Source organism: Trachymyrmex cornetzi, unplaced genomic scaffold (assembly GCF_001594075.2).
Source record: "Trachymyrmex cornetzi isolate Tcor2-1 unplaced genomic scaffold, Tcor1.1 scaffold257, whole genome shotgun sequence".
NCBI lineage: Eukaryota > Metazoa > Arthropoda > Insecta > Hymenoptera > Formicidae > Trachymyrmex > Trachymyrmex cornetzi.
Window position 1 is genome coordinate 457,274 of NW_017297238.1, and position 19,040 is coordinate 476,313.

A 19,040-nucleotide genomic window follows, 5' to 3' on the forward strand; every position below is an offset into this window, starting at 1 on the left:
ATATATGCAAGTACATATATAGTATATATTAGTAATTCAAGATTGAATTATTTAAAGCAACGAAGATCCAGCTCCGACCGTAATAGGCAGTTACATTCAAATATTAATTGAGTTTTTCAAATATGCGGTCAATAAATATAAATATATTGTATTTTAAAGAATTTTTTTAGATATTTTATATTTAATATTTTCTAAATTATATTAGAAATTTATTGAGTTTAGTAAAAAATAATTTTCTTTCTTATAAATATTTATTACATATAAATATTAAATATAAATAATTATTTGCTTCTTTAGGAGGAGCAACCGTGGAGACAAAAGGGAGACTATCATCGCCCAGTGACGCCGATGGATGGATGCACGACCTACAAATTAAGTTATTGGCCTAACTGTGATGAGAAGCCACCGGAACCTTTTAGTCATGATGAAAATGAAAACTTGCTGAACGCCGGCTGCTGCTTTGACGACAACACCACGTACCGACTCAGTTATTTTGGATATGGCGGTGACAAACCGCCGGATCCCGTTCGCCAGCCTGGCAATATGATTTTCTCTCCGTGCCCACTCTCTCACGATACCGTCAATCGGGTTAGCAAATGCTGAATTGTACTTTCACGATAAATTTAATTTAAGGATGATGCACTAATTCCGGGTCGATAGTTCTCGAGTTTATTATTTAGTATTATGCGGCAATTACGAGATAATTTTCTTAAATTGCCCAATAATCGATGCATCGTCTCGCAGATTGATTCGATAGTCCTTATTAATTCTATCAAGTCATATCACGTTATTGCATATAGCGAATTGAGACAACAGTGATTATTCCCTTAAAGATTGAGAACGTTTGCCGGCATCATCGTTTCAACATCAAATCATGTTCGAGATGAGACTGTTAACTACTATTAATTACAGAAATTTTTATATAGTTTAAATTGCATGATCACTTTTTAATAGATTTAAATTAAAATCAAAATTTTTGAAATTTTTTGAAAACTCATTAATCTCGAAATTTTATTAATCTCGTATCGTTGCAGTTGAGTTTTCTAGGCAACTGGTGCTTCAAACCGGAAACATCCATCACGCCGTGTGACACACAATTGTTGGTCAGAGGACCGATGCAAGATAAGACTACGCAAAAGCACGATTACACTTGGAAGCGCGTGATGCCACCGACAGAGCTTCGACCCGAGAACAATCTCACTTTCTCGTCCTTGCCGCTGGAATGTAAGTGTTTAACGACACATATGTAAAATATTATAATTGCAGTAATTTATGTATCTGACATTTTATAATCGTATTTATCGGAGAAAGTATAGTACTATTTCTTCATCAAAAACGAAAAAGCACGCCGTTTGAAAAAAGAAAAAATCTTAGACGTTGCTCGACTACTTTGTTTGTAGTTTTCTTATTATTAACATATAATTATTGCAGCCTGCACGACTCATAGATTGTCTTATATACCGAATGATCACGAATGCCTACTGCCTATTAAATCGTACGCGCCTATACGTAAGTACCAGCCATCCGACGTTGCGATGGAATCCGAGACTACAATGCGATTGAGTTATCAGCCAGTAGAGCCAACGAATCAGATCGAGAAACCATGGGTTGCGGCTGCGCCCTATTATTCACCTGTCAATCCTATGGAGGATATACCTATGGAGGACAATACCACGTACAATCTAAGGTTCAAGACTCGCTCTTTAGCCGATTATTTAGCGATTTAGAATCTTATTATTCATGCTGTATACTTTTACGTATCTTGTAAATTAATAATTTTTTAATTTATGTATCGATTTCTTTTTGACAGTTATATTCCACCTGGAACACTCGTCCCCCTACCTCCTTGTTCTGCTTCTTACTCTTCTGTTAACACCTACGGAAGTAAATCTTTAAAAAATTCTTTATCTTAATATTATCTTTTTTATACCGAATAATGTGATGACATATATAATTACATTGTTATTACATTTTAGTGCCGTCGCAGCAACCTTGCCCTGCATTGTGAATAGAGAGTAGGTAAGGTGTGTACGAAATGATAATAATTTTAATATCTTAACATATGTATTTATCTTCCTCTTACAAATATTTTGCCAAAATCACACGAGCGTACACGAACGCAAGCGTTTGTGATGTCCCGACTATGTATATTGTTCCGATAATAAAATGTCCTTGTGTACCAGGACTTTTCAATACTGCGTTAATCCACGCGAAAGATCAGTAAACGGTTAAAGCAATTTCATAATATCGCGTCTCTACGCTTATCGTAATTACGTTTCAGCCGGGATGTATAAAATCTTTTTTTTTTTACTGCCATAATGAAGCAATAATTACATAATAAGGTAGTACATTTAATACCTGATTAAACGTGAAATAATTTCAGCGGAATTTTTTTACCAGGATATACGTATATACCTTATTAAATTACATTGTAACCTGTGTAACGGCGATCGTTGCTACTAACTGGCATAAAGTATTATGTATAACGACGATTATATCAGTTGATATTCTGTGATAATCAATGATCGGTTTATCCGTAGTGGTATCTTACGAGAGACAAATCATTAAGTTTCACGCGCGAAAAGTAGTGTTATATTATATGTAATATCGACCCATATACGTTTGACTGGACGTACATAATTTGTCTCTAGGTAAGAATGCGAATTTCATGTCGCATCGGAAGTCAACGGCTCCTCGCTGACTCTTCGTGAAAGTACTTAGCATATCTATCTGTTTACGTAATAATCCTGGGATGTCTTCCTTACACGCCTTCAGACAATAGAGTACAGGGAAGGCACACTAATCCTACTATAGATGACTAGATTTTATTAAGAAATTAATTCCGCAAGAATATTTGCGTAGCATAAAACTTGGATAATGTGTAATATATTAAATTACGCATAACGATTTTTCGGGTTGGATGGCTTCCTCTCCCAATTATTAATTTATGCATTATGTGACTAATATAATCGCGGCTCTACTTTCGCTAATTCTCATCTCCGTAGCCAAATCTTGATTAATTAAATGCTGAAGTGAAATTCTTGATGCGTTGATTCTATCTTTTCTAACACATAAATAAATTATTTTCTGATATATAGATATGCGAATCATCACTCGCACAGACTCATATGCAATTGTTAGAACTAAAAACATTTCCATAAGTACAGTATTATTAGTTTTATTAATTTCTAACTACTCATCGGGTCATTATATATATATATATATATATATAAAAAAAGTGTGTATAAACTCATAAATTACCTATTAATAGAATAAGACAATATTTAATAAATTCACATTACGTGTTTCAGCTACAAATTTGAGTCCTCCTCAGATGTAAAATTACAATAAAAATATACACTGTGTAAGATAAAACGCAACCGCTAATGAAAAACGCAGAGAATATACAATATCATATCGATATATTGTCTTATTCTATTAATAGGTAATTTATGAGTTTATACACATTTTTTAGTTTACAATATTTACGTAATCTTATTCGTGGACTCCTATTTGCCTTGATGTCACACAATTTTATTATTTTAATATTGAGAGTCCTGTTTTGACTTATTTGTTTTTAATTTTCTTAACAAAATGGAAAGAAGAAAAGCCGGAGTAATCCGAAGGCCACATAAGAACAAACGTATTGCGCTAATTGGAAGCGCAGTCCCTGACTACTAATCGTGGGTTGTTTATGCGCATTCTGATGCATATATAAGTATGCATATTAGAGCGTGTTCCTCATCCATTGTTTTTCTAGTCTCAAACTTCAAAATCTACGAAACTATGTAGACCTAAATGGGGATGTAACTGCGAAGCTATATGAAAGTTTCGAATCACCTGCAATATGTTTCGCGAAAAAATAATTGAATTTACGGAACCCTCCACTTCAATATTAAAAACCATTAATGCGTTTAATTTATTATTACGTTTACGTATGAGTACTTTTTCGCAAAACTATAAGTATATAAAGTAATATTTTAGATTATGAGGCGATATATGAATAGACCCATTCATTAATTATTTTACTTAAACCTGATTTAATTAATTTTATCATAAATAAAATCAAGAGCGACAAGTGTTTGCAAATAATAATAATTAAAAAGCTATCGGAAGATAACCGATAGGGTTTCAAGAATAAGATATATGGTAATGTCATAATCGAATCAAGACGCTTCTTGATATCGGAATATCAGGCAGGTCTCAATATGAACGCTTAATACGAAGGAAGCCACTATCTCACACATGCGTTTACTCCGGCAAATATGTAGGCTCTTTGCTATAAAGCATACGAAGCATCTTTCGAAGTCCATAGTCTTCTCGAGTAGGGATAAAGTGAGAGTTAGTATAAAAGGAGATTTCTTTCCTCTCTTGGGATCGCAGTCGATCTCGTTCGTTTGCGACTATCTCCCTGCGTTTGCCATCATACCCCTGACGCATATTCGTTGACCTGTCTTATTGAAGAGGTACACATCTTTCGAGTCAGGATGAAATACGTGGTAAGTAATCGCGAAAGACTGTCTTCCGAAACGTTGATTAAGCGCGATACGACTTTGTCTTTTCGGGATTGAAAAAGTAAGTTCGTCTGTTCCCGACTGTATTGTATATTTGCTGCGTTGCAAAAAATATGTGTAAAAATCGATTTAATTGATATTAAATAATTTTATCCTCATTTTAATATCTTGTTCAATTCTTGTTGTGTCTTTTTAATTGTAATTTCAAAAAGAAATAATGCATCTGTTCTAAAATAAAATTAATAGTAACTAAGAATAATAATAAACCATGATTTTCAGAAATATTTATTTATTTTTCATTATTATTTATTTATTTATTTATATTTATCAAACTTGGTCGAATTTACTAAATTCAGAAGTTAAAAAATGTTTAGTGTAATTAGAAGAATTGTTTAACATATTAGCGAAATACGTGATCTTTATAGAATTTTAAAAAGTCACCATTGTTATATTGATACATTACGACAACCTGCATTTATTAATTTATATGCATGAGATGTACTGTTGATATGACGAAACAAGAATTGCGTGGGATTAAAATCCTGAGGTTTTACATAATCCGGAGGCTGATATGAGTTTATATGTTATTTTTTAGAAGTATTTTTTCAAACATTTAAACACATTCATTTACAATATTGTTTTTTTAATGCAACAATTTTTACAAAATACTCTGTGCATATTACTCATGCATATTATATTAAAATTATTTCTTTTTTTCGTTTTAAAAAATTTTATTAAGCTTTACGATTAATCATTCAATTGATCATGAAAAATAGAATTTTTTAGAAACGGTACTCCAAATCTCTCTCTCTCTCTCTCTCTCTCGTAAAAATAAATCTATGATTCAATTAATAAACGAACAAGATCGCAACGGGACAAGCAACGCGACATCAAAGAATAATGTAGAAGGGGATCACGATAGGTTGGGATGAAATGGGACGGGCCCAACTGTACGAGTTTGCGGGTCAGGAGTTAAATGACCCGCGTTGGCATTTGCTTCTCACTTTCACTCATCTCCTGAGAGCGCATCGTCTGATTTCGTAGTAGAGAAACCGATAAATCCACTTTGAAATTTTCGCGTTACACTCATCTACATCTACTTATTCTCATCGATCATCATTTTACCAGTTGAGCTATAGTGCTTTCCAGCAAGAGACACAGTGATCATAACATAGTGATCATTTCATCTTTATTTAACATTAGCAACTAACAAAGATACTATGATTCACTGTGTTACACCGTATCGATGCTCGTCGCACATCTGTGTCATCTGTGTTTCTTGCTGGAAAGTACCCCTAATCTTAGAATATCGATTAGAAAGGAAATTAATTGATGTAATCCGAATCTTATATGATTACACACGCTTAATAATATACACACATGCGTTTTGTAATCGCAATATGAAACAAGCATTTTTTTCTTGAAATGTATCTCATTCATGCATTCGCTAATCAAGAAAATTAACATTTATAATTTTTTAGGCATTAGCAATGATTCTGGGATTGGCAGTGGCGCAAGATCAAAATTACCATGGACGCAACTACCAGCAGGATGATGAACAACATCAAACTGACAGCAGACGACCTACGAGCACCACGCCCATCCCAATCTTGCATTGGAACAAACAACAGGAACACGATGGAACTTATAAGATAGGGTAATTACATATGTATAAAAATATTTACACAATTCAGAAAAAAGGTAGTTTCTTAAATTATTGTAGTGATAATGCCAACTATATTTTTAGTGTAAACATTTTTTAAACGAGTAATGAGTAATATTAATAATAATATATTATATATGCACATATAATATTTCAAATATACAAAAACTATTTCTTTGATTTTGTCCTTACATCATGTGCGCATAAAGATTTCGCTAATGATCTAACATTTTATTTAATATATGTCATTATTTTCTGAAATTTTGGTTATGTGAATTCGTATCCACGTAATCGGTCCCGAAAGTTGACGCAATTATTTATCAGACTGCGACATTACCTGATGCCTTGAATCCATGCGAACGTTGCCAGTGCGCATTTTAACATTACGTAACGCGGACTGGTTAGCTTTCTGGATCGTCCGTTTTGCGTAATCGATTATTTAACACCCTTGGGCGATTTGAATTCTACAGTTACGAAACGGGCAACAATATCATTGCTGAGGAAAGTGGCTACATCAAGACTATTGGCGAAGGTGAAGACCGGGCGGAGGCGATCGTGCAACAAGGTACCTTCTCGTACACGAGTCCCGAGGGACAGCTGATCACCATTCACTATACCGCCGACGAGACCGGCTTTCACGCGCAGGGCGATCATATTCCCACGCCACCGCCTGTTAGTGAAGAGATCCAGAAAGGCCTCGACCTCATCTACGCGGGTATTCGTCAGCAAGAGGTAAGTATATACTCTATACCTTTTCTTTTCCATCCAGCCTCCATTATATTACTCTCTATAATTATTTTTATAAAAGTTGTATCGTTTAATTCTATGAAATTCCACACTATAAGAATTTAACGGTAATTTAGTTTAGATAATTAACGGTGTCTTAACAAAGCGGTTTTATTTGCAAAATACGGATTAATAGGATGTGTGTGTGTGTGTGTGTGTGTGTATGAAGATTACTTGAAAATATATTTAATCTATTATAGGTATAGATTATTAGTTGTTGCAGATAAAATTAGAAACGTATTAATATTGCAACAGTATTAATTTGAATGGATTGTCTAAAATAAATAATCTCCATTAATAACAAGCATTTTATAACTGATTAAAATTTAAATTCTATTAAAGAAGCATTAGAGAGTTATTGGATATAAAAGTATTAAAAGAGCAGACTCATTCAAGATTACGTGACTGATTGTGAGTAATTGTATATATCTTGTAAAACTTTACTACTTCATTGCAGTTAAAATCCATTCACAGTTTTCTGTCCCCACTTATTCTCTTCCTCTTTTATCTCTCTTCTTGTCACTTCTGTTCACGTTCATGTTCACCTTTATGGAAAACATTCTCCGCGATCTTATGGGAAGAACTTCTGTTTCGTCACAGCTAGCATAGGTCACGGTTTCCAAGCAGGGTTTGCGAAAAGCCATTCAGTTATCTATGTTACGAGCATACTTGCGAAATCATGCCGATCCATATCGATGCAAAGGTTAAAGACCTTTGGTATGAATGACCTGCGCAAAGCAAGGGAAAAAGTTAGTTACTCGTATGCTGTTTCCTTTCAATTCTCGTTAATCATTACATCCGTAATAGCTACTGGTTCTCTTCCTTATCTTGTCGAAAACTATTCTTATCTACACACCGTAGAAAGCTATTGACAAATCCGTGCCGAGATATCTACATCTAATTAAAACTGCACCGTAGACTGTAGTGATAATTAATTGTAATAATTAGCTTTACCGATATCATACGAATCTGTTGGTCATATTTTAAATTTATATCTATTGTAAATAGGAACAGTAAATCTTCTCGAATAAAATTTTTTAATGACTAAAGGAAATAATATTACGCGTAATTTATTGAAAATGAAAAAATAACTTGTTACACTTGTAACGAATTAAAAGTAACACATCGATTGATCGATGCATTACAAAAAAATGAGTTACTTTTTTTTTAGTAATGGGTGACTTTTCAACCCTGGTGTTATCATTGGTTATCATATGTTATCGTTATTTGCAACGTTATTTTCAAATCATGTTTATAACAAAATAACAATAAAAGTAACGGCGTTACAAATATCGCGGTAATCCTATTCTTTGACAATAATAGACAATAAAATTAGATTTAACGCTTAGCTATGTATTTAATCAAGTTAACACATTACTTCCGAAAAAGAAAAAAAATGATCTTTTTAAAAATTAGATTTTGTAACCTTCTGTATGAAACACTAATTAATAAACCAACAAAACCTAATTTACAATATCAATTAATAATTCTAAATCTTTAGGAGTGAAACCTTACTTCAAAGGACTAAAAATTGAGTCAGTCTTGAAAACAAGAGTGAAAATATATTCATTTTTAAACAAGAGTAACAGATTTTCATTCTTTTGGAGTAAGATTTCACTCTTTTTTTAGAGTAAAAGTTATTCCAAGGAATGAAGTCTCACTCTAAAAAAAAAAAGGAGTGAGGTTTCATTCCTTTGAAGTGAATCTCACTCCAAAAGAATGAAATCTTATTCTAAAAAAGAGTAAAACTCTGCCACTCTTATTCAATAGTGAACAACTTTTATTTTTTTTTTCAAGACTGGCTTAAGTTTTACTCCAAAAGATTTAGAGAGAATAGAAACAGTTTATAAAAATTCAGTGTGTTTATTTTTAGGAGGAAGAAGCTCGCGCAGCAGCTCAAAAAGCACAACAGCCTTTGAGCCAGCAAGTCGACAGGCGGGACGAATACAACAGAAAGTACCAATAGTGATGCTTCATAAACATAGCACATTGTATTCGCAGCACCGTACCGTTATTAAGAAATAGCTATTAAGTTGTTAAGTTACTTTATCCTCTCGCGTCTCAAATACACTCTTCATTCTATGTACATTTGTAGTAAGAAACATCGCTTTGGTAAGCTCGACTTTGCTCGTCCATCTTTTCATCGTTGATCACATCGAGCCTTTCAAACGTGAGATCCTGGCATTCCCATATTAATGATTAATTCCCTACTATATATCACTATCTTTCTCTGTGGTGGCGCGGCTGCCGCGTAATTATGCTCTTCGAGTGGGAACTGACATTTCTTGTATCGCGATAAAGAAGAATGTCACGGGAGTAAACTCAGTAAACCGTACCCAGCAAACTAACTCGTGATTGCGTCTATACATCCATTCATGGCGCTGTCACTTTTATACCTCGCCGTAGAATTTCTGCCTTTGGTGCAAGAACTTTAATTACAGACATTTACACATAGACAGAACATTGATACAATTTTTCGATGACTTCTTTCACAATATATCTTCTGTTCTACACTTAAGAGAAAAACTTTTCTGTTTTCAGAACACCTATATTTTCAATAGGTTAGTTGTGTTGATTCTTTGCACAGCATTTTATTTTTTTACAATTTATTTATTTTTTAATTATTTTTCATCTCTAAATTATTGTAAAAACATGTATTTATGAAAGAAAACAGTATAATTTTGAGAAATGTTTATTAAGTACATACACATATGTCAGCAACACAAAATAAGAAATAGGAATCACATGGCGGAAAAAAATCAAATAATTCATTGTACAAATGAGTACACAACATCGACTTCTTACCAGCAGCGATTACACATATCAACGGTCATGCATTCTCAAACATGTATAAATGATCTATATATGAGTATGCAGATATTCGATAAATCGATCTTCTGTGGAATAAAGAATTATTACGGCCTATACAAACGCTAAAAGATTTGCATTCGAGCTTGGTCGAAAAAAGAAAATATAATACACATATATAAGCGTTTAACGAAGCAAAGGGTCTTTATTATTAGTTTTGTGTACATACAAATCTATAAAGGCATCAGTCTTCGTGCTTGGAGAAGAAAGAAAGAGAGCACTCTCCGAAGCTGGTGAAACTTGTCACGAGGTAGCGCGTCGAGACCGGTGAAACTTTGAATGAGGTATGATAATCAGATATAAGTAAGCGGATACTGGTGCTCCTGGATGCACATCGCACTGACGTTATTATACGACACAGAATCATCGATAATATTATATATACTGCTCCTTGCAATCCAAGTAACGTTATAAATACTTCAAATTATTAACAATTATTCGGAAATAATTACAGGAGACTCTTGTAGATTTGTAAGATAAGAATATATTCTTAAAAATCGATTTTAGATAAATTCAAAAAGATGCTGTATTACCGTCAAAATAAAAAAAATATGCCATAAAAAATATATATTATCAGAGCCAAGTCGGATATTTAATAGCTTGATCAAGAATTTCTCTTTACAGTTTGTCGCAATAGAAAGTTTGAAAATGCTTTCCTAGATAAAATCAATTTAATTCGATAACCTCTATAAAACTCATTAACAACACTTAACAAATATTTTTAATTGTATTATATTATACTAATATTTTTATTTATTTTAAAATGTAAGATACATACAATTAAAGTTGAATATACCGGATCAAATGTTACTAAATTATGTTAAATTGTTATTTTATATGTGGACAGCATTGAAAACTATGTCACAAATGCAAAGGCTATAGTTTGTACATACGCGTTATCATGCTGTACAACTTTCATATATTGTGCCATATTCAATTTTGATAATTAAAATAGCCATAAATTTTCGGTTGTCCTTTATATTCACTATAAAATTCCTAATGAAACAATAACTTCGATGTTAAACACAGTTTTATTTACTTTATTACTTTCATGTAAACTATCTGATATCACATGTTTGACATTCTATGTGTAAGCCATTGTTCGCTTTCACATTTATTTATAAAATAAGTTAAGGATAAAATGATATTCTTTATGCACAAATCGTATCCCTTGACTTTTTGATATACGAACAATTGTAATGGCTGCGTTCAACGGACTCAACAATTGAGTGATCGCTCGCTGTTATTGATGTATTCTTTTAGATCAATATAAGAAATACAAATAAACTCTCGAGAATGTCAAAATATAAATAGAGAACAGGCTAATGAGAGTTTTTTCGCTGTAAGTCGTGCGAGCAAATTATTTATTAAATATGAAAAAAATCAGACGTTTCGGCTTACATTCGAGCCATCCTCAGTGTATCTGATCCATATACAATCAAAATTCTTAACTGGTTTGATAGGAGAGTGCCCAATCATTCCGCTTCATTTACAAAGACACCAGGTTAACAGATCCGGCGACCAAATAAAAATTGAAGATGAATTCTATATAAATAATCCAATCATTATTAAGGTATTAAGGAAGAATGTAAAATAAATGAAAACTAGAAAGAGAGAGATCACTCACCCATCAAACCGTGAACATAATCAATTAAAAATTAAATTAATTTCGCTGTATATCCGCATCCATACTTAGTAATGACTTATGCATGTCAACAAGACGACAGTTTTTTAGATCATCCAATCAGCATTTTAAATCTGGAAGAATACATCAATAGCAGCGAGCGCTCACTCAACTGTTGAGTCCCCTGAACGCAGTCATTGTCAGTCGCGGGGGAACTTTAATCTGAAAATCGCAATTGACTATTAGATGCAAAGAGCGTAACACCACGGTTCTCATCGCCGAGAAAAGAACGGAAAGTGCGCGATGTATCTGTTTTTACTTAACAATCTGCACCATTGTCGCGATGTAAAGAGGTTTAAGTTTAACGGTTAACTAATTCTACGTCGTCTCTTTCATCATTTGGCACGAGCGAATAGTCTTCCGGTATACCGCGAAAAATTAGTAGTACGTGAAAAGTATCCGCGGACACGCATTATAAACTAAGAAGGAAACTACTGCTATTAGCGTCAGCAGAATCAGTAATAGAAAGCTATTAAGATTTCCGGATCTGCGGCTCACGCTGAATTAACCATGTAACGTACAACAATGCACATTTGCATAATCTGCACTGTGTTTCTCGCATCAGATTTTTAAGATGCGATTCGGTAACGATATAAATCACCACTATAATGCCACCTTACAGTATAACGCAGTTCTTTCGTAACCAATAAAGTTGTGATACCTTGCTGGATGGAATGTCGTTAATACAAAAAAAATATTACAAAATTAATGATCGATTCGCTCATGCCAAAATGTCGATCGTTTTATATTTTTTGATTTGATAGGTGGGATTCTTTTTTGTCGTAGATCGATATTCGCTAAGCGAAAAAACGGGTAAATCCGCTCAAGAGTATACACCGCTTAAGAATACGCATTGAGCTTTACGGCGCAACTATTAGATCGTAGCAGCTGTAATTTATACAGAACGTGCCTATTTGATTAACCAATCTGTATATATACAAAAGATAGTTGTGATTATTGCAGCGATAAAGGAGGTATATTAAATTTTATAATTATGACCACTTTCTTATTGTATTTTCACGAAATTGATCGGTTTTTACATTAAATTATTGCTTTGTGAATCTGTATCATTTATGTTGTGTGCATATATGTCACTGTTTCATATTTACTTAATATCTGTAATAGTTTTTATCAAAAATAGTTATGTTAGAAGTAAAAAACGACATAATGGCATAAAAATACGTACTTGAAAACTTAAATTGATTCAGCCCGTGAAAAATAGTGATAGATGTAGACGGTGATAACGATAATACAGTTTACATATTTTGTAACAGTTTGTATTTGAATTTCAAATCTGGTAAAAATTGGATCTAATGCTAAAGCTGCTAACTTTGGGCTCATAGATCGATTGCTCTGGGATCGATTGTCGCTCGAAAACTTACTTATGTGAATTCTGCATGTAAAAATGCTTCAAGTATAATTTATAAAGATTTATACTCAAACAAAAATTAATACTTTTTGTATCTTAATCAATCGTTTATACAATAAACGACACTTTTTTAATAGTGTCGTATTCTTGAGAATACATTTACCCAAAGGTACACACTTTAAAAAAATATTTCTTTACTTATATTTTTACCTTTTCAATAAAATTAATCTCCTATAAAAATAAGTTTATGGCTGTGGTCCACTTGCTTTTTCCAAATGCTCTAAACGTTATGCTCCAAACGTTACGCTCCGATTGGTCCATTACTATTTCAAATGCTACAATTGCTACGTGAACGCTCCAGCTAACCCATCTCCCGAGGTGAGGCAGTTGAAGCGAAGTGGGAGCAAAAACGATGACGTATTGATGACGTAATCAGAGTTGCTGGGAGCATTCCGAAGCATCAAATGGACCAGTTATATCAGTGCTACAAATGCTCTGTAGCGTTCGAAGCGCTAAGTGGACCGCAGCCTATATCAAATCGATATTTGATAAACTTTTAATTCAAACTATAAGGAAGTAGAAGCATATAAATAGCATTTTACTGCTCAAACACAGTTCTTGTATAAGTTATACAGCATATAAGGGAAAAGTGTGTACTTCTTGCCAAGTCTTACCCTAAAAGCTACAGAAAATTGCAAAAACTTTCGATAATTTAAATAGTTAGTTTGAAAAATTTTTTTTTTAATTTTTTGCTATCAAGAGACAATTGTATAGATATGTATTTTGATTACATCTCAAATGAAAATAAATATTTTCTAAAATATCCCTGCAAAAAATAGACTACTAAGGCCCAGTTCCACAACTCACGGTTAACTCTTAACTGAAGTTCAATTTGTTTCTCATCTCTTTCCAATTCAAAAATTGGAAAGAGACAATGAATAAGTTGAACCTCGGTTAAAGAGTTAACCGTGAATTGTGGAACTAGGCCTAACTGAAAGAAGCTTACGCGTATGAGGACAATGGCGGTCGCGAGTCTTCGCACGTTTCATAGAGATCGGTGACGCAATTGGAAAGGTTCGCGAACATTGTCCGACGCATTCTACAATTTTTTTTTTCAAGGAAGTCCCATCGCGCGCTTCCCTGAAAATTGAGTTATAGTCCAGCATGGCATCTAACGTTGTCTCTTTGTGGTATCCGATCATCTACTCGCGATAATAGCAGAACAAAGACAGGACGACGAATCAGGAAGCCACCGCCTTCTCGATGACGAAAGTCATTGTGTTAATCTCGCACAATCCTTATCTCTAATTCTCCGTTGGAACCTTTTTATCTACTGTATTTCGATAGTCTCCTGATTCAATCGACCCTCGTATAATGTTACATCATCTCGAATAATATTGGGAATCGTTGGCGATACTGACAAAAACGGAGTCGTACATCAAAAGAATATTAGTTGTGGCACTTTGAGAAACGTTATATCTATATATTACACATAAGCAACGTTGGTGATCGAGAATCCCTGCTGGAGAATTTTTATCTATCTTAGAATATAGACGATCTTTAATATTTACGAGACCGTCTCTATTCATCATTGTTCTTTCTCCTTTTAACAGTATCTGTTGGTTCCATCCTGACTAGAAAATTCACGATCAATAAGATTGCTTAAGATAACAGACGGCAGTTCGATTCGACAAATGGTCTCGCTGTCGAGATCATCGGAATCGAACCAAGGCCGTCCAGCGTAGCGAAACCCAGCGTCGACGCGGTATTGGATGATGAACTCTTCGCGATAAAACGTGATGCTATAACGTGGTAAAGCAATGAATAATGATGGAACTGTTAAGAAGCGCTCGTCGGGAGGGCTCTCGAGAGCCGCGTCCTGGACAGATCAGGCGGAAGTGGATCGTATGGCGTCGCGTTGAAACCGACGTATCGATTGTTCTTTTTATGGAGGAATCCACCGGAGAACGGATCCGTCTTATAATAAATCACCCGTCTAATACCAAATGGATCGATATAACCGAAAGAGCCGACGTTGTTGCCTTCAGGCTCCCTTTCTTCTTCATGATATTGCCTCCTTAAATAATACTGGAAACCATTCGCTGTAGTATGAGTGCCGTCATATGACGGGAAATCGTTTTGAGAAACGCTTGGCGATTGATAGTTTGGTTTGAGGGAGGAACTTCCGATAGCAGGATCGTATGGAGCTTCCAGAATCTGAGTTGGTGGTCGAGCTGCGGATTCGCGATAATACGTAGCATGTGGTCGATGATAAACGTCCAGGCTTTGAAGTTCAGAAGGGTAGCCTGATCGACTAGAATAATAATTGTTTCTCGAAATCGGTTGGGGTCTGATAGTCGTCGGAGCGTAATAACCGTAAGTAATGTCGTTGCCAGACAGCGGCACGATGGCGTTAGGATCTGGTCGTCTGTAATAAATAATTAAAAATTCTTATAGATTTTAGTAGATTTTTAAGAAGTTGATTTGCAATATGTACATTTTAATCTTCCTCTCTAATAAGTTATATATTATAACATTATATAAATTAACTTTCGGACTTTTCGATTTTTCGAAATTAATCCTTTACCTGAAAGGATTTGGTGGCCTCTTGGGCCTGGCCAAGATTCCAGTCTGCGCTGGAGTCTTCTTTGCTTCCGCCATCGCGTCCTGAATAGGTCGATCCTTACCGACGTAAACCATTTTTGACCTAAAAGGATTCCGGCAATGTGAATTCGTCATTAAGTACTTAATTACTCTTGATTTCTAGTGATTTTAGTTTAGGTGTGTTTCGAATATTAATTTTATTCCTATATTAGTCAGGTTACCTTAAAATTCGAAATCCCTCGTGGTCCGCGATGTAATCCTTCAGACGCAAATATCCAAGAGGGTCTAGCCAGCCTTCAGTGCCGATCACTGTACCATCGGCCAATCTCTTCTCTTTCCTATACTGACCGTTCGATGTTTGAAAGCGAAAAAATCTCTCCGGACCCTCATCAGTCTGAATGTGATACTGCGTATTGGGATTTAAGTTCCAGCCACTTCTCTGAGCCTCAATTTCGTCCGCTGTTAAACACAGCGCCGACGCCTGTAATTGTAAGCTTATTAAATCGTTTTTCCGCATCACGACAACCGCGTTAATAAATTACTTACTGCTTAATATGAAAATACTGTGCAAAAAAAAGTTATCTTATTTGAATTCTAAAGTACCAGTTCAATGTATCTTAAATGTTAAATTATCGATTAACATCACAACTCTGTTATAAATAAAAGATGGATGAAGAATCGATTAGAAATTAAAAGCACATGGAGGATGAATTTGCTTCTTGTTTTTATGTATTTTTAATCTTATCATATAATTATACAGAAATCATTTTAAATAAACAATTTAATAAGAAGATAAAATAGAATTTTTCTTAAAAATATTAAAAAGGAATTGAATATATATTTACTATTACAAGAAATATAATTATTAATTTAATATAGTAATAGCTCTCCGATCTCCCTTCATTGCAAAGCATGAAAGTCTACTAGTTATCTGATGTGTTGACCAGCTGTCATCGAAAGTCCAGTTACGATCAAAAAGACATTGGCTACAACGTACGCTCAGTCCGGTTATACGATAGGTGTTTTTGTTTAAACCACAGGATAAATAAGGACATCTATTGTATAGGCCGCGGCCTAAATGTATGGTGTAAACGTAGCCATTGACGATCTACGAGCACGTGCATAAATTTTAATTCGTTGTCGATTGATAACAAGAACGCGCTATAACAAGAAACGTGATCAGCTACGTGGAGTGTTCCTTGGCAATTCTTTTGAGATCTATATGGCCACTTGTAGGCGAAGCAACGCATATGCCGTTTCGGTCGTAATAACTCCATTTAAAGTGTTACAACTCAAACACAACGAACGTTCCGCTTTGAGCATGACTTTGAACAATTTAAGTTTGAGACGATATATTTTATTTCCTCAGGTTTTTTATAACGGATTCGATAGTATTTTGTACTCTCGTGATTCTGCTCGTTACTAGCATATATCACCATCCCGATGGAAAAACGATTTTGCAACCATTAAAAGCCGATTACAATGTCTAAATTCCGGTTACATGAATTGAGGTTGTGGTTTTTGTGGGAAAAAAACTGTTGAATATGACATGCATAGGTATGATATGCTTTAAAAACTGTGTTATATTTTATTCTTATTTATTATTTTTATTGAGCTCAAGAACAATTATATGTGGTAAAAAGGAATCTTCTTGCAACTAATTTTATACAGACTTGCGTGTATAGCAATAAATTATGTCTTTTGATTGGGAGAAAAAATCTATCAATTATATTGTAATAAATATGTTAACAATGTTGAACAATTTTACTTTCATACTACTCGTAACTTTTTAAACAATAATTAAAATAGTATGCATGTGTGCGCTGTGTTATGTAGGATCATTATATTGTATGTAATCGAATTCATGCGAGATTTCTATGCGAATGAAATTACGTTCCGCTCTTTTTCGTTATTGTTATAAAAAACTTGCGATCTGCAGGCTGATCTAAGATTCATAATTACTCGTGCTTTTGAAATGCATAGAAAGTCAGTAAAAAATAAAGTCGAAACATAACGAATTCTTATTTACGAGGCAATGTCCTCAATTTGGACGTGTATTAGCGTGGTCGCTGTTTAGCCAAAATATAGTGCTATAATAATTCCGACCACGCGGGGAATGCGATGACTTCCATTGTGGTATCGTAGCAGGACACCATTGCGCGTAAGCACAGCGGTCACGTAAGAGATATATTTATCCCTTCTATCGCGGATTTTGCGTGGGATTGACCAAGATCACGAGGTCCGCCTCTCGTCTCGGTCCATATTAAGAGATGCTGGACCAACTGAGCGTAAGGCCGATATATCGGCTTTACGAAGCAAAAAATATTTTATGAAATATAATAATAATAATATTTATAGAAATGGAGAGAGTAACATTTGTAGAGAACAAAAAGTGTGAATAAAAAAAAAACGAGATGTCTTCGTTAAATTAACAGATAAAAGTCTTCCTCTAGAAAGATCTAAAAATGTAAAACATCCAATCCGAGGGTTTTTCCCGGCATATACAAAATATTAAAATAGAAATGAGAACGGATGCGAAGATATTTTTAGATGCGCTACGTACTAAGGCAAGGAAATTAAGTTTCCTTAAACCTTAAGTGAGATACTCAGTTGTACGAATTAATAAGGTCCATTTTCACCAACGTAGATTAACTTTAATCTCGGTTTAACTTATTCTTCGTCTTTTTCCGATCTTTAGAACTAGAAAAAGACAAAGAGTAAGTTGGATCGAGATTAAAATATTAATCTACATTGGTGGAAACGGGCATTAGTAAGTTAAGTTTTGTTTTATGTAGCACGACGTAAGACCAAGGTACAACTAACCTTCTCAAGCAGCAAAATTAGTCGAAAATACGTTCAATTGACCTCCAGATAGGTCCGAAAGTCTGTTAGACCTGACCTAATGAACGTCAAATCTACGTCGATCTGACGTAAGTGGGGAATGAAAAGACGGTAATTTAATAGTATTAATTAGGTAATGGAAGGCATTTTGCCCAATAGGTCATAGTTCGATTTGGTCAAATGGACTAGTAGGAGATCGAGTATTGGTAATATTTTGGTAATTTCATACTAATTGTGTCCTAAATTAAACTTAATTACAACCACGTCTTGCGGTCTTCCTTTTAACGCGGATGATCTTGTTTCTTTTCTTTTGAGAACACATGCGAGTGGCAACGCTGCATAATATATTCCATGATTCTATACGTAAAGATGAAGGAAAACAGTCATCAAATGTGATATTTGTATAAGCAGTACCGTCATTAGTTCGCAGTTTCTAAGATGATTTTCGCGTGGCATATGACGTAAATACAAATGCGAATGAAAATTTTCTGTATAGATTTTTATTTTAAATTATTAAAATAAACGCGCCATAAAAAGAGAAAATTTTGAAATATAGCCATAAAAAGAGAAACTTTTGAAATATTATTACTTATTATTAATTATTTGTTAATTTAATATTTTACATTTAGCAAATTAATAGAGTTGTTCCCTGATTTGTAGGTTGGAAATGATTAAAAATATTGCTTACTTTCTAAGATAGAAGAAATAGAA

The 19,040-nt window shown here is 34.1% G+C and overlaps 2 protein-coding genes across 6 annotated transcripts in view; one reads left to right on the forward strand and one right to left on the reverse strand.

Annotated features, from left to right (window-relative positions):
* Positions 1 to 9,288, forward strand: part of LOC108761613 (stabilizer of axonemal microtubules 1) — an 11,791-nt gene extending 2,503 nt beyond the window's left edge. Inside the window, exons 8-15 of the mRNA XM_018508225.1 lie at positions 298 to 588; positions 1,035 to 1,224; positions 1,432 to 1,687; positions 1,811 to 1,884; positions 3,099 to 3,166; positions 5,996 to 6,171; positions 6,648 to 6,909; positions 8,837 to 9,288. Coding sequence (XP_018363727.1) covers positions 298 to 588; positions 1,035 to 1,224; positions 1,432 to 1,687; positions 1,811 to 1,884; positions 3,099 to 3,166; positions 5,996 to 6,171; positions 6,648 to 6,909; positions 8,837 to 8,929 — 1,410 coding nt within the window. The 3' untranslated portion in view covers positions 8,930 to 9,288. The remainder of the gene's footprint in view (positions 1 to 297; positions 589 to 1,034; positions 1,225 to 1,431; positions 1,688 to 1,810; positions 1,885 to 3,098; positions 3,167 to 5,995; positions 6,172 to 6,647; positions 6,910 to 8,836) is intronic.
* A 4,526-nt stretch (positions 9,289 to 13,814) lies between these two features.
* The window catches only part of LOC108761617 (uncharacterized), a 41,821-nt gene continuing 36,595 nt past the window's right edge, over positions 13,815 to 19,040 (reverse strand). For all 5 annotated transcript variants that reach the window (XM_018508233.1, XM_018508229.1, XM_018508231.1 and 2 more), the window contains 3 exons: positions 15,710 to 15,969; positions 15,472 to 15,591; positions 13,815 to 15,312 (listed from right to left, as the gene is read on the reverse strand). In XM_018508233.1, coding sequence (XP_018363735.1) covers positions 14,724 to 15,312; positions 15,472 to 15,591; positions 15,710 to 15,969 — 969 coding nt within the window. In that variant the 3' untranslated portion in view covers positions 13,815 to 14,723. The remainder of the gene's footprint in view (positions 15,313 to 15,471; positions 15,592 to 15,709; positions 15,970 to 19,040) is intronic.